General features: G+C 40.5%; 1 protein-coding gene across 1 annotated transcript; it reads left to right on the top strand.

Moving 5' to 3' along the window:
* The first annotated feature begins 9,238 nt into the window (after nucleotides 1-9,238).
* On the top strand, nucleotides 9,239-13,047 carry LOC122672156 (peroxisomal nicotinamide adenine dinucleotide carrier-like). The gene is made up of 3 exons (XM_043869654.1): nucleotides 9,239-9,244; nucleotides 9,607-9,690; nucleotides 11,727-13,047. The coding sequence occupies exons 1-3, from the start codon at nucleotides 9,239-9,241 to the stop codon at nucleotides 12,957-12,959; spliced, it is 1,323 nt and encodes a 440-aa protein (XP_043725589.1). The 3' UTR covers nucleotides 12,960-13,047.
* Nucleotides 13,048-13,327: the final 280 nt, after the last annotated feature.

Genomic DNA, 13,327 nt, shown 5'->3' with positions numbered 1-13,327 from the left:
GTCAAATATGTATTACAGTCGAGTGCTGAATGCAAGCATTACACAACAAGCCGAAGCAACGTGGGAACCCGCATTTTCCATACTTCCATTCCTCGACAAGATTGAAGAGTGCCTACAAGAGAAGTTGATGTGGGCATCAACATTACAAATGGGGGAGAATGTCACGGCCGTTTCGTCTAGCGTTGTTTGCATGGCCTATGGTTATGGCATTGGTGGGGCTTGAGGGATAGCATGGGTGGTGCATAATAGAATAATGTTTAGCATGACGTTTTAGGTCTCCTGGAAAATTATGAAAAGCTTAAAAGCATCCTTGCAGGGGAGTGACAGGTTGTTAAGGAGTGTAGCCCTTGATGCCCACCCTTACACTAGAGGCCCATGGTTGCTACACAGTTCGCCTAGTGATACCCTTTAGAGCTAGGTTGTGATGCTTTTTACTAGTCAATGAATGTGCTTTGCTTTCGCACCACTTGTGTGTAAATGTGCTTGGCTTTCTTTTCCTTGTTTTGTGTTAGCTTTTAGAGTGGAAGAAGAAGAAGAGAAGAAACTTCAAGAGAGCAGCCACGGTTTTGGTTTGGTGTTTTATGTCTCAAAACAAGAAACTAACATGCTTATATTGAAAAGAATATATAATTACACATAGGCCCTTGGCCTCATACAAATGACACAAAGAATACATAAAAGAGGGGTTATGTACATATATACCCCTGATACAGTTATTCTTAACACTCCCCCTCAAGCTGGGTGGTATATGTCATACATACCCAGCTTGTCTAACATAAAACTAAAGTGATGAGAGCTAAGTCCTTTGGTGAAGATGTCTGCCACTTGTTCATTTGTCTTCACAAAAGGAGTACAAATAGTCTTAGAGTCTATCTTCTCCTTGATGAAGTGTCTGTCAACCTCAACATGCTTTGTCCTGTCATGTTGAACTGGGTTGTGAGAAATACTTATGGCTGCCTTGTTATCGCAATATAGACTCATAGGTTCAGTCGTCTCAAATCCCAATTCTTGAACAAGTTTCTTCAACCACAAGATTTCACACATACCATGAGCCATGGCTCTAAACTCTGCTTCAACACTTGACATAGTTACCACAGGTTGCTTCTTACTTCTCCAGGTGACTAAATTTCCCCCAACAAAGGTATAGTATCCAGAGGTGGATCTTCTATCAGAAATAGACCCAGCTCAATCAGCATCTATATACACTTCAATTCTCAAGTGACCATTCCTAGAGAAGAGAAGGCCTTTTCCAGGGCATAACTTCAAATACCTGAGGATCCTGTAAACTGCATCAAGATGTCCCATCTTGGGTGCATGCATAAGCTGACTCACCACTCCAACAGCGTAGGTGATGTCAGGCCGGATGAGGGAGAGATAGATTAGCTTACCTACTAATCTCTGATACTTTTCAGCATCCACAAGAGGTTCACCACAATCTTCCCCTAGTTTTTGGTTCTTCTCAATAGGGGAGGAGATTGGTTTGCACCCTAAGTAGCCTGTCTCTGTAAGTAGATCAAGAACAAACTTCCTTTGGCAAACATTGATCCCTTGCTTGGATCTTGAAACTTCAATCCCCATAAAATACTTCAATGGACCGAGATCTTTGATCTCAAACTGCCGAGCTAAATAAAGCTTAAGCTTTGAGATTTCAGCTTCACTATTGCCCGTGACCACAATGTCATCAACATAAACAATGAGAGTCGTAATAGTGCTGCCCTTCCTTTGTATAAACAATGTGTGATCAGTTTGACTTTAAGTATATCCATTTTGCAGGAGGGCTTGTCTGAACCTCTCAAACCAAGCCTTAGGAGACTGTTTGAGTCCATAGAGAGCCTTCCTAAGACGACACACTTTCCCATTGTTGCCAGGATGCTTGAACCCAGGAGGAGAGTGCATATATACCTCTTCTTCTAGGTCACCATGTAAGAATGCATTCTTTACATCAAGCTGGTACAATGGCCAATCAAGGTTTGCAGCCATTGAGAGAAGTACATGAATGGAGTTATGCTTGGCCACCGGAGCAAAGGTTTCCTGATAGGCAATGCCATACACCTGTGTATAACCCTTGGCGACAAGTCTTGCCTTATACCTCTCCGCAATACCATCAGACTTGAACTTGACTGTGAATACCCATCTGCATCCAACAGGGATTCTCCCTTTAGGGAGTTCAACAAGGTCCCAAGTGTGATTCTTCTCAAGAGCCAACATCTCTGTATTCATTGCTTCTCTCCATTGTGGATCTGCCATAGCCTCTGCTACAGTCTTGGGAATAGATATGGATGAGATAGCTACAGTGAAGGCTATACATGTAAGGGAGATAGAATCATAGGAAACAAACTTGGCAATGGGATTAGTATATGCCCGAGTTCCCTTGCGGTGAGCAATGGGAAGATCTAAGTCTGAGGATGTAGAAGTAGAGGGAGGTATACCTGTCTCGATGGATGGAGGCTCAGGATGAGGAGACGAAGAAGGATTTTGGCAAGTCTTCTTTATAGGAAGCCATGAAGAAGGATTTCTCCTATCCTTCGTATACACCAGTAGCTCCCCCTGTTCTCTGTTCACCTGTGCACTAGGAGGCTCCCCCTCAACAACAGTATCCACAGAATTGTTCCTTCCCTTGTCAATCTGAAAAGGGGAAATAGGGACAAGAGAGGAGAAAGAAAATGAAACAAACTCGGGAACCTCTTAACCCTCAACACCACCACAAAGAGATGAACACTCCCCCTGAAGAGGTGACTGAAAATACGGTATGGTTTCAAAGAAATGGACATCTTTGGAGAGAAGCCACCGACGAGTAGGAGGATGATAGCATTTATACCCTTTGGAGGTGGAGGAATACCCAAGAAAGATGCACTTTAGAGCTTTAGGATCCAATTTAGTGCGGGCAGATTTGCTAATATGTACATAGCAAATACAACCAAACACCCTGGGAGGAAGAGAAAAGGAAGAAGACCGTGAGGGTAAGACATCAAGAGGAACCTTAAAGTTCAAGACACTAGACGGCATGTGATTAATAAGAAAGACAGCAGTGAATAGAGCATCAGACCAAAAAATTTTTGGAACATGCATGGTAAACCAAAGGGATCTAGCCACTTCAAGGAGATGGCGATTTTTTCTTTCAGCCACCCGATTTTGTTGTGGGGTATCAACACAAACCACCTGATGAAAAATGTCATGGTCAGAAAAAAAGGTTTCCAAACCACTATACATATACTCCCCACCTTTGTTCGAACGAACAATTTGGATCCGAGTTTGAAATTGGGTATACACTAACTCATAAAAATTTTTAAATGCAACATAGACATCACTCTTGTGTTTCAAAAGGTAAACCCAAGTAACCCGAGAATAGTCATCAATGAAAGAAACAAAGTAGCAGAAGCCACGCAAAGAGGTAACAGGGGAAGGCCCCCAAACATCAGTATGGATAAGATGAAAAGATGAAGTAGATCTATTACCATTAGATGCATAAACTGTTTTACAACTTTTGGCAAATAAACAAGGTTCACAATGAAAAACATAAGTGACAGGAAAAGAAGTAAATAAATGTGGCAACAGTTTCCTTATAATAGAAAAAGAAGGGTGCCCCAAATGACGATGCCAAAGCAAAATATCCTCCTGAGTACGTCCACCTTCTTGCCCACAAACATAGGACTGAGCTTGCACAACAGGGGAAGCACCAGTCTCCAAAACATACAAACCGTTAGTTTCATGACCACTGCCAATCACCCTCCTCGTCACCAAATCCTGAAAAAGACAATGGGTAGGAAAGAAGGTGACAAAGCAGTTTAAAGATTTAGTCAATTGGCTAACTGAAAGAAGATTAGTGGCAAAGTTGGGAACATGAAAGACAAACTTCAAGGGTAAAAGTGGTGTAACCTGGATATCTCCCTTACCAGAAATGGAAGAGAAGGAACCATCAGCAATTTTTACCTTATCTTTCCCAAAACAAACAGAATAGGAATTATACAGCTGAGACCTACCAGTCATATGATCCGTGGCACCTGAGTCAATGACCCAAGGTATGGTGCCGGAGGAGGAAGAGGCCTGTAGTGCAGTGGAAGTAGGAGTAGCAGAGGAACCATCCAGGTGGACCACAATCTGGCGAAATGCAGCAATGTCTTCTTTGGAAAGAGAGGATGGATCAGATTCAATGACTCCAACATGAGCCTTAGGCCCCTTCTTCTGTTGTCCCTTCAGTCCCCCTTCAGTCCCCCAGAGGAACCAGAAGGGGGCTTCCCATGGAGATCCCAACAAAAGTCTTTGGTATGCCCAGATTTGCCACAATGGTCACATAAGAATCGGCCCTTCGCAGCTCCCTTATCAGCTCCCTTATTGGAGTCCTGAGGGGTGGAAGAAACAAGAGCAGAGCGCTCAACAGTGGGAGTAGTCCCCATGGCACCCCTACGGGTCTCCTCACTCTATAGATATCCACACACCTCCTCCAGTGAGGGAAGACTTGGTCGGCCAAGGATTTGTACCCTAAAAGGCTCAAAGTCGGAATTAAGGCCGCCAAGAAGAAATAAGACCCTCTCTTTCTCAAACAACCGGTGTACCTTGATCTCATCATCAGGACACAACTGAAGATCTCTATAGTGATCATACTCCTCCCACAAGCCCACAACAAAACTATAGTAGTCAGAAATGCTTCTATCACCCTGGCGTAGGCTAACAATCTGTTGGAGAAGTTGGTACACCTTTGTAGAGTTCCCAACCCGATCAAAGATACGGGCCATACTGTCCCAAATGTCTTTGGCAGTCTCCTTGCCCATAAACCTTCTTCCAATCTCAAACTTCATTGAGAAAAGAAGCCAAGCCATCACAAGAGAATTCTCAATATCCTATTGGGAGTACCCTTGCTCGGTAGGAAGGGGGGCCTTGATGCTACCATTTATGTACCCCATCTTCCCCCTACACCAAAGAATCAATTTCATGGATCGGGGCCAATCCAAATAGTTGTGGTTCTCAAGCTTGGCAATAGGAAGTTGGATATTGGGGCTCTCAAAGGAAGAAGGGAGAGATGGAGCTGTTTCACAAGGGGCAAGGGTGTCTCGACATTTTTCCCACCCATATTTGATCTCAAATCAGCCACTTAAAAGGAGTAAACAGAAGCACTTCAAGCAAACAGGTTTGTCTCAAAACAGTAGGCACAAAAACAGGGCCAACAATAGCCAAAAAAGGCTAGAAACACTTGTAGATCTTCAGAAAATACTCAAACTGCAGCGGAGTAAAGATGAGTAATGCTCCTTACCCAAAAACGATGCAAATGGACCATAAAAAATGGCCAAACAAGGCTCTATTGTAGAGCAGGTGCCAAACAAGAACTCTAGCTGGCGGAAATTCTGGGCAGAACAGCCAAACTTAGATGCAATGGGAATGAATGGGTGCTTGCAGAAGGTTAAAGAGAAGCAAAGGAGATCAAAGAGGACCCCCAAACGAAACTAGAGCACCAAGAAGCACTCCATTTGGATTCCAAACGAGAGAGAAACAAGCTGGAGAAGATGACCTAACCAGTCCTTCGAACAGCAGCAGAAAACAGGTGAATGAAACCCTTCTTCACACTCCAAACTTCCTTAAAACACTTGCAAACAGCAGGATCAATGCTTTGATACCATGTTAGCTTTTATAGTGGAAGAAGAAGAAAAGAAGAAACTTCAAGAGAGCAGCCACGGTTTTGGTTTGGTGTGTTATGTCTCAAAACAAGAGACTAACATGCTTATATTGAAAAGAATATATAATTACACACAGGCCCTTGGCCTCATACAAATGACACAAAGAATACATAAAAGAGGGGTTATGTACATATATACCCCTGATACAGCTATTCTTAACATTTTGACCATTAGCTTAGGCTGACAAGTGCCACACGGACGCTTACTTGAGTTTGTCCGTGACATGCTGCCCCCATTTCAAATATGATCTATACATAAAAATCAAAATTTAAGATGCCCCCCTGGCTCCACCCAAGGCATAGGTATATCTATGTTGTTTCCATATTTCAACTGTCACCATATTCCAGGTAAAGTTTCCTTCATCTTCTGGATTTGCACACCTTAATGCATAAGCCAACTATTTCCTTGGATCAAGGGTTGTCTTGTCACCTAGACCACATACTCTCTCTCTCTCTCTCTCTCTCTCAGGTGGCCATTCATGTGCTTTAGGAACTTATAGTTTCTAAAGTGACTCATGCCTCCACCCACCTCCCTTGCCCTAGCCCCAAGAGAAAAGGAGGTCCATGCAAAATTATTTTTCCTTACATTGTCGGCAGCCTATGCACAAGGGGATTGGATTCCACGAGAGAGAGGGAAATTAGGAGAGCGGATGCTGCGCAAAGTGAAGTTGAAGTTGAGTTTGATCTGGGACTTGGCTACAACCAGCACAGAGTCCTTGCTTTTTTAGCAGGCAATTTCTGACTTCATTCAGGACTGGCAAGAAAATTGATATCTTACATTGGACTTTGCTTTCTGGATATTTATCCTCAATTTGAATAGCATTTCTTTGTTATCTACTATTATAAATCTTCTGTAATTCAATTGTTTCCCTTTAATGACTTTCTTTTTGTCAATCCCACCAAGGATCGACTTGCAGAAAATGATAATAATTGCTTTAGTAGTAGACTTTTCATAAATTTTGAATCATGAAGAATAGGTTTCTGTTGACATTCATAAAATGTTTTTTGTTTGTAATCATCTTGTTTGAAGCTCAGCAAGTTGCTGTTGCCTTGCTTTACTTTTCCAGTTTGAAATCTGGTGCTTTTTCGAAAATCTTAAGGAAAAACCAGGCCCCTTCCAGTAGGAGTGGAGGTTTTATTGCCCTTCCAGTAGGACGAAACTGTGTTTGGTTTTTTGTCAAATGTACTTGCATTTTTTTTAATGAATAATATATCCCAAAATGTGTATATGTTGTCCACATCACGTCAAGGTTTAGTAAATTAAACTTCTCCATATGTTCATAAGGTTTGAAAAATAAATGAAATAAAAGGAGATAAGGAAAGAAGGAAACAACTAAACTTACAGTGATCAATTATTGTAATTGTCTAACTCCCCCCTCACCCACCCCCTGGAAGAAAAAAGAAAAGGAAAGAAACAAAATCCTTAAGTTAGTTCGCCAGAAAAATGCAGTGAGAAAAGAAAATAAAACCTTCTTATTGTTGTTTGGCTGTGTCTTAGATAGTACATTCCAAATGCTCTCTTTCTAAGAGAATTACCTTATTTTATTCCCTGCACTGCCAAGGTTAAAGCAAACAGAAATTTCCTTAATGTCCCTTTACTTGAATGATGAGAAATACTTGATTTGGAATGGATAATTTGTAATTGACAGGTAACGAGTTTGACTAATGGGGCCTCTCCTTTTCTGTCAACCCAAAATCAATATGTTACACTTTCATATTTTAGTTTCATCTTAAGCATGCCAATAACACATTGATACCTTTTATTTTAGCTATCCAATCTCCGTATAATGTCTCTCTCTCCCACCCTTTATTTTTTTGACAAAATTTTTCCTTCATGCCAATACTCAGAATCCTTCATCACGCTTCTTCTTTTTAGCCACGTGGACAAATGATTTGGCAGACCAACCGCTGGATAGATGAAGGACCTTCTAGCCATATGGTTGAACCTAGTTCCCCTCGTTATGGGGTTTTCTTCTTGGGTTTTCGATGGCCCCTATTGAACTGAGTTCCCCTGTCTTCCATGCATTTCTCTAGGTCACTATAATGACTCGAGTATACATTAGATTTGTCTGAAATTTAGTCTATGGCTAAATTTGGTCGACATTTCACCAAATTTGGGGGCCAACTGAATTGCCATGTGGTGGTTTTGGTGGTGTGAAGATAGGAGCTCGCGGTCATGGCATGTTGGAACCATGCTCCCTTTTCTCCCCTCCAGATGTAGTTTTGATTTCCTTATTTATCATAGTTATTGATTTGTTCCTACGGTGCTTTTCTTGTTTTTTGTACCTAGTCAAGGGCCTCAAGGCATGCTACCATTTGTGAGGTTTTGATCTTTTACAGTTAAAAATCTCCTTGTTGCATGCGTTATATCTATTTTTATATTTATGGTATGCTCTGTTTTCAGGTATGGCTCAATAATAGTTGGGGCAATTTGGTCTAAATTTTCTGGTAAAAGGAAAGAAAATAGGGCAAGGAGAAATTCTTCAGGGAAAAGGAGAGGTCAGCGTGGCTCATTTCATTTCAGGGAGGGATGTGGGCATAGAGCATTATTATTCACTTAACAGAGATGCCTTGATGCTTTTGTCAGGCTTTAATGTATTCGAGCTTTGTACTGGTGTGTAGAACTTCTTTAGAAATTCTTGTTTAGTTTTTGGCCCCTTAGTTAGAAGATGTGGCTATTAATAGGGCAATGAATTATTATGCCTTCTTGTGCTTCTACAGTAATTATTTAGAGGAGATGTTCAGTTACGGTGCTTTTCCCATCAAGAATGTATACGATCAGTAACTTTTCCCCTTCTGAACATGATAAAATGTGCTCGATTGAGTTCTAAGATTTTACTTTTGGTGGAATGAGTACCAAAGGAGTCTAAAAAGGCTGCATGTGGACTGAATGCAGTATATCACATTAAAAGTGGCAGACGTGCCAACGACCGGTCATTTTAGCAGACGGGGCAGACGTGCAGGTCTGGATGCCCGATTTGCATTGTCATCAGGATAATGCCAGTGATGTCTCTAGTTAATTAACCGTAACTATCTTCATCTGGTTTTAATTTTTATTCTGTTCTCTGTTTTCTTTCTGACGATATTGCAATAGATTTGACTTGATTTGATTATGCCATCTGTCTATTTTCAAGGAATATTGGATAAGTTTTAGGGAAACTAAGATGCTTTTCCTTTTAAATTTTATGAATGTCTATTCCCCCCCACCCCTTCGTTTTAGTTACCAGCACTACCGTTTTTGGATGTTGTTGGGATGAGTTGAAGTATGTGGTTACTTCAGACCTTAGAAAACTTCTGGGTGCAGAGGTAGTGCCTACTTTGTAAAGTATGAAACCTGTGAGCGCTTATTGCTTCTTCTTGGTGCTTGAAAGATTGGGGTTGAACCTGTTAATGTTTGCAATTGATGTGACGTAGTCATTAAAGAATTTCAATCGATATGATGTACTGTGCCTTGTACCATTTCATTTGTAAACTGCAGTTGGAGTAGAGCCTTTCCCTTGTATGGACATGGCTACGGTTAAGTTCTCAAAGCAGTAGACAAGATGGAAGAAAGTCTTCTGGGGTTTTGCTATGCAGGTAATTGAAAGAGCTGTTTTCCCAAATGCCTAATGTTCATTTTACATGTTCTGTATGATACAAGGCTGCTGACCTTGTAATCTCTTATCTCAACTGGCTTGATGGCAGTTGGCCTAGAGAGGAAAGCTCATAAGTGAAATAAGATATGTATTCCTGTTACCTGGTTTGATTATACATTTTCCTTTGGTGGTTTTTAATCATGTAAGAGTAGATGTTATGTACTTATGTATTGAATGTAGAAACTATCTCCTTCATATTCTGAGATGAGAGCCACATATGGTACCAGGCATTAAGATTTGATTGTAGGCACCAATGGGTGGTCAATAATTCATTCCAGCTATATCTATTAACTTTTTATGTAGAATGAAATGTGTCAAACCTGGGAGAATGATAGATCATTTGATCTCTCTCTTCTTCGTCATTTTTATGAATTGCTGATTGAGATGGTTTGTTGACTAGATGGTTAGGTTTATTGATGAGATTGGCATTGCTACTGTGACTCAAATGTTGAAATGTGATTTCAAAGAGAGATTAGTATATCAGCCAGTTAGTATCCGTTTAATGTTGCTTGTACTATGATGCATGCTTTCTATGCTGGCTCTTCCAGTCTTTACTTCTGTACAGTACATTGATATTTCATGTTGGAGTACATGGGCACCATCCAAAATCTTAGAAAAGCTGGTCATTCCCTTGACAAACCAGCTGACGGAAGCAACAGAAGAGATACTCAGTTGAACCATAGTTTTCAAAATTGGATTGGAGTTCATCTGAAAAACTGTCCATTTTGGTTCAATCCACTTCATAAAAGTTTTGACCAAAACAAATCATGGTCTTGACTAAAGGAGAAAGACACTAAATAAAGGATTAAGTTTTTCTCCACTTTGTGTACTGGACCTACTGGTGATGTAATTATGTGATTCGATTCTTGGGTCATCATTAACTCCCATCCTATTGTACAAGGTAGAAACTACCCTTTCCGAATTCGGCTCTCCTCTAGCCCTCCAGCTCCCACCAAAACAGGGGTGTTTGGATCATTTTGTAGGTGGGTCCCACCCTATGAAAGGACTAAACCCACCTTGTTTTGGCTGCATTGGATCCTCCAACTCCCATCATTGTTGGAGGAAAGCTAGGTTCACCCTTTCCCATGTCAAATTGACTATGCGTGTCAATTGGTCTGGTTCTTTAATGGTTCTGACCCCTAAAGAAATAAGGACCAAAGCCAAACCAATATGCTAATCAGTTTCAAACCTTAGATTGAAGTCCATTAACTAATGGGCAGGTCGGTCCTAATTCCTAATTAGTTCCAGGCAATCTAAGTTTTTTTTTTTTAATTCAATGACACATGTTATATATATATATTATTTTTTTGATAAACAATACTATATGTATTCAATAATAAAATAATAAGATTAATTTCAATCACATGAGATATGCAACTCACCATCAATTTTTCTCAAATCACGAGCTTGGTCCATATTAGTTCTTGTTTTATGTTCAATTAATAAGTGTGAACAAACTTTGGATTGAATTGGATTTAATGATTATGCCAACAAATTTGAGACCATGGTTTGTGTTGCAAGACTCGCTATTCCTTCAAATCTACTTTAATACTTTAATTTCACCACATGGAAAATCACACATTGCTATAGGAAAACAAATCCTATTGTTGATTTCTTAACAAAGGAGACGGCAAAGCTTGGGACTTCTACCACTATTGTTTTTCTATTTCACATTAAAGAGGAGCTCTTATATGATGCACAATGTAGACCTAGATAACGTTTTTTTTTAGGTAGGTTTTGACGAGGTCCTTCCTACTGATGGGCGTGTCGAGGGTGGGGTAGGGTTCAATCTATCTTGTGATTGTACTTGTCTGGCTATGCCTAGCTATTAATTCTTGTAATTTCTTTCAAAAATTTTGATACATCCTAATCTTATAAAAAAATATACAAACACCATTACCATTATAAACTAGAATTAATTTAATGCATCTCCTTAAGTTAGCATTTCCAAACCTCTAAATTAATAACCAAATCTTTAATAAATTAATATATGAGACAAGAGGTACCTTAACTATCATAACCTTAAGTCTTAAGAATTATATAATATTTAACGTTAGGATGTGGATTTGTATTGATTCCAATGATTCCTAGTTGGTCTCTATCGGTTCTAGAACTGTTGAGAGACCAATGACTTTTTTTTTCGGTTAATTGGGAGCTTTTACATATATAATTGATAGAAGGGGGGTGGGGGGTGGGGGGATCGAACCGGGGAGGGGATAAGATACCAGCCAAGAGACTCGAACTCGAAACCTCTTGGTGAGCATGGGCATGAAGCGCACCACAGCTCACCAACTGAGCTAAGGAGTTGTTGGTAGAGCGACCAACAACTTATTCATCAGATCCATAGACCAAAAAATCTCACCATCTCTTACATTTTGAATTCATGTGGATTACCTTTCAAATCCGCTATTTCAACGGCACAGAAGATCCGCAACGAGACCACAGAGAGACCAGACTCTGTCATTGAGCTGTTACAAACAAATGGAGTCACCAAGACCCACATTGTTAATCTGATAACGAAGTATCCACCGCTGCTTTTCGTCAATCCGGTCAAAACCCTTAAACCCAAGATCGAGTTCTTTCAATCTCCGGGCTTTTCAAGATCTGACATTGTGAACACGCGCCAGCAAACCGATAGGATTGCCAAGAAAGGTCTCATCTCTGATTCTAATTCTGGCAGAGAATCTTTTTCTTCCCAATCCCATTCCAATGGCAGTGACAGTACTCTAAGGAAAATCCTGCAGGTTATAAGAACAGAAGGTTGGGGAGGATTATACAGGGGACTCAAACCCTCACTGTTCGGCACTGCCGCTTCTCCGGGTAACTATTATTACTTCTACCAACTCTTCAAGAACAAGGCAGAGGCTCTTGCGGTTGCCCGGAAAAAGAAAGGTCTTGGTGATGGCACTGCTGGCATTTTCTCTTGGATTCTTGTCGCCGCCATTGCTGGTTCATTGAATGTCTCGATGACCATTCCTATTTGGGTTCTTGTGACTCGTATGCAAACTCATACTCAAGCCGAGATGATAATTATGGAAGCAAAAAAGGAAGCTATTTTGAGGGAATCTGCTGCTTCTGCTTCTGCTTCTTCTCCAACCAATTTGATGGATGTTTCTACACTTGATTCTATAAAACCTAGACCATATGAGACTGTTCAAGCTATGAGAGAGGTTTATTCTGAAGCAGGGATTAAGGGATTCTGGAAAGGCGTTGTACCTGCACTTGTCATGGTATGCAATCCATCTATTCAGTTTATGATCTATGAGAGCTTATTGAAGCATTTGAGAGCAAAACGTGTTGCTAGAAAGCAAAATTCAAAAGGGGTTTCTGCTTCAGAGGTTTTCTTGGTAGGGGCATTAGCAAAACTTGGAGCAACTGTTACTACCTACCCATTGTTAGTTGTCAAGTCAAGACTTCAAGCAAAGCCAGAGATAGGTGGTGACAACATTTCATTACGATATACAGGTACTATGGATGCCATTGTTAAGATGATCCGTTATGAAGGATTGTTTAGTTTTTATGAAGGGATGAGCACAAAGCTAGTTCAGAGTGTTTTGGCAACTTCAATCCTCTTCATGGTCAAGGAGGAACTAGTAAAAACATTTCTCATTCTAGCAGATAAGACCCCAAAAGTCATTCCTTACGGGTTCAAATGATCAATTAGATGTGCAGAGATCATGTTATCACAATTGCATTGCTCTTTGCTCATAATCCACAGTTGGGCAATTTGAGTAAAGCTTCTTGTGTGCATCTATTCTAGGTGATTAGCAAAATTAAGAATGGTTTCACCCCCCCCCCTCTTGGTGCGATGACGGAAGAGAAGCAGGGACAGAAGAAGAAGAAGACAAAGAAGGAAGAAAAAGCAAAAGAGAAGGAGAGAAGAAGAAATAAGTGGAAAGTGAGATTTTACTATTCATGTCCTTTACAATCGATCCATACACTATATAAAGCCATTTCTCAATCAAATTACCCAACTACCCTTAACTACTAATTACCCATCTACCCTTAACCACTAACAGAGTAC

The sequence above is a fragment of the Telopea speciosissima genome, chromosome 8, assembly GCF_018873765.1.
Source record: "Telopea speciosissima isolate NSW1024214 ecotype Mountain lineage chromosome 8, Tspe_v1, whole genome shotgun sequence".
NCBI classification, from domain to species: Eukaryota; Viridiplantae; Streptophyta; class Magnoliopsida; order Proteales; family Proteaceae; genus Telopea; species Telopea speciosissima.
The sequence above is the reverse complement of the archived record's forward strand: the minus strand, read 5'-3'. Positions and strand labels throughout refer to the sequence as shown.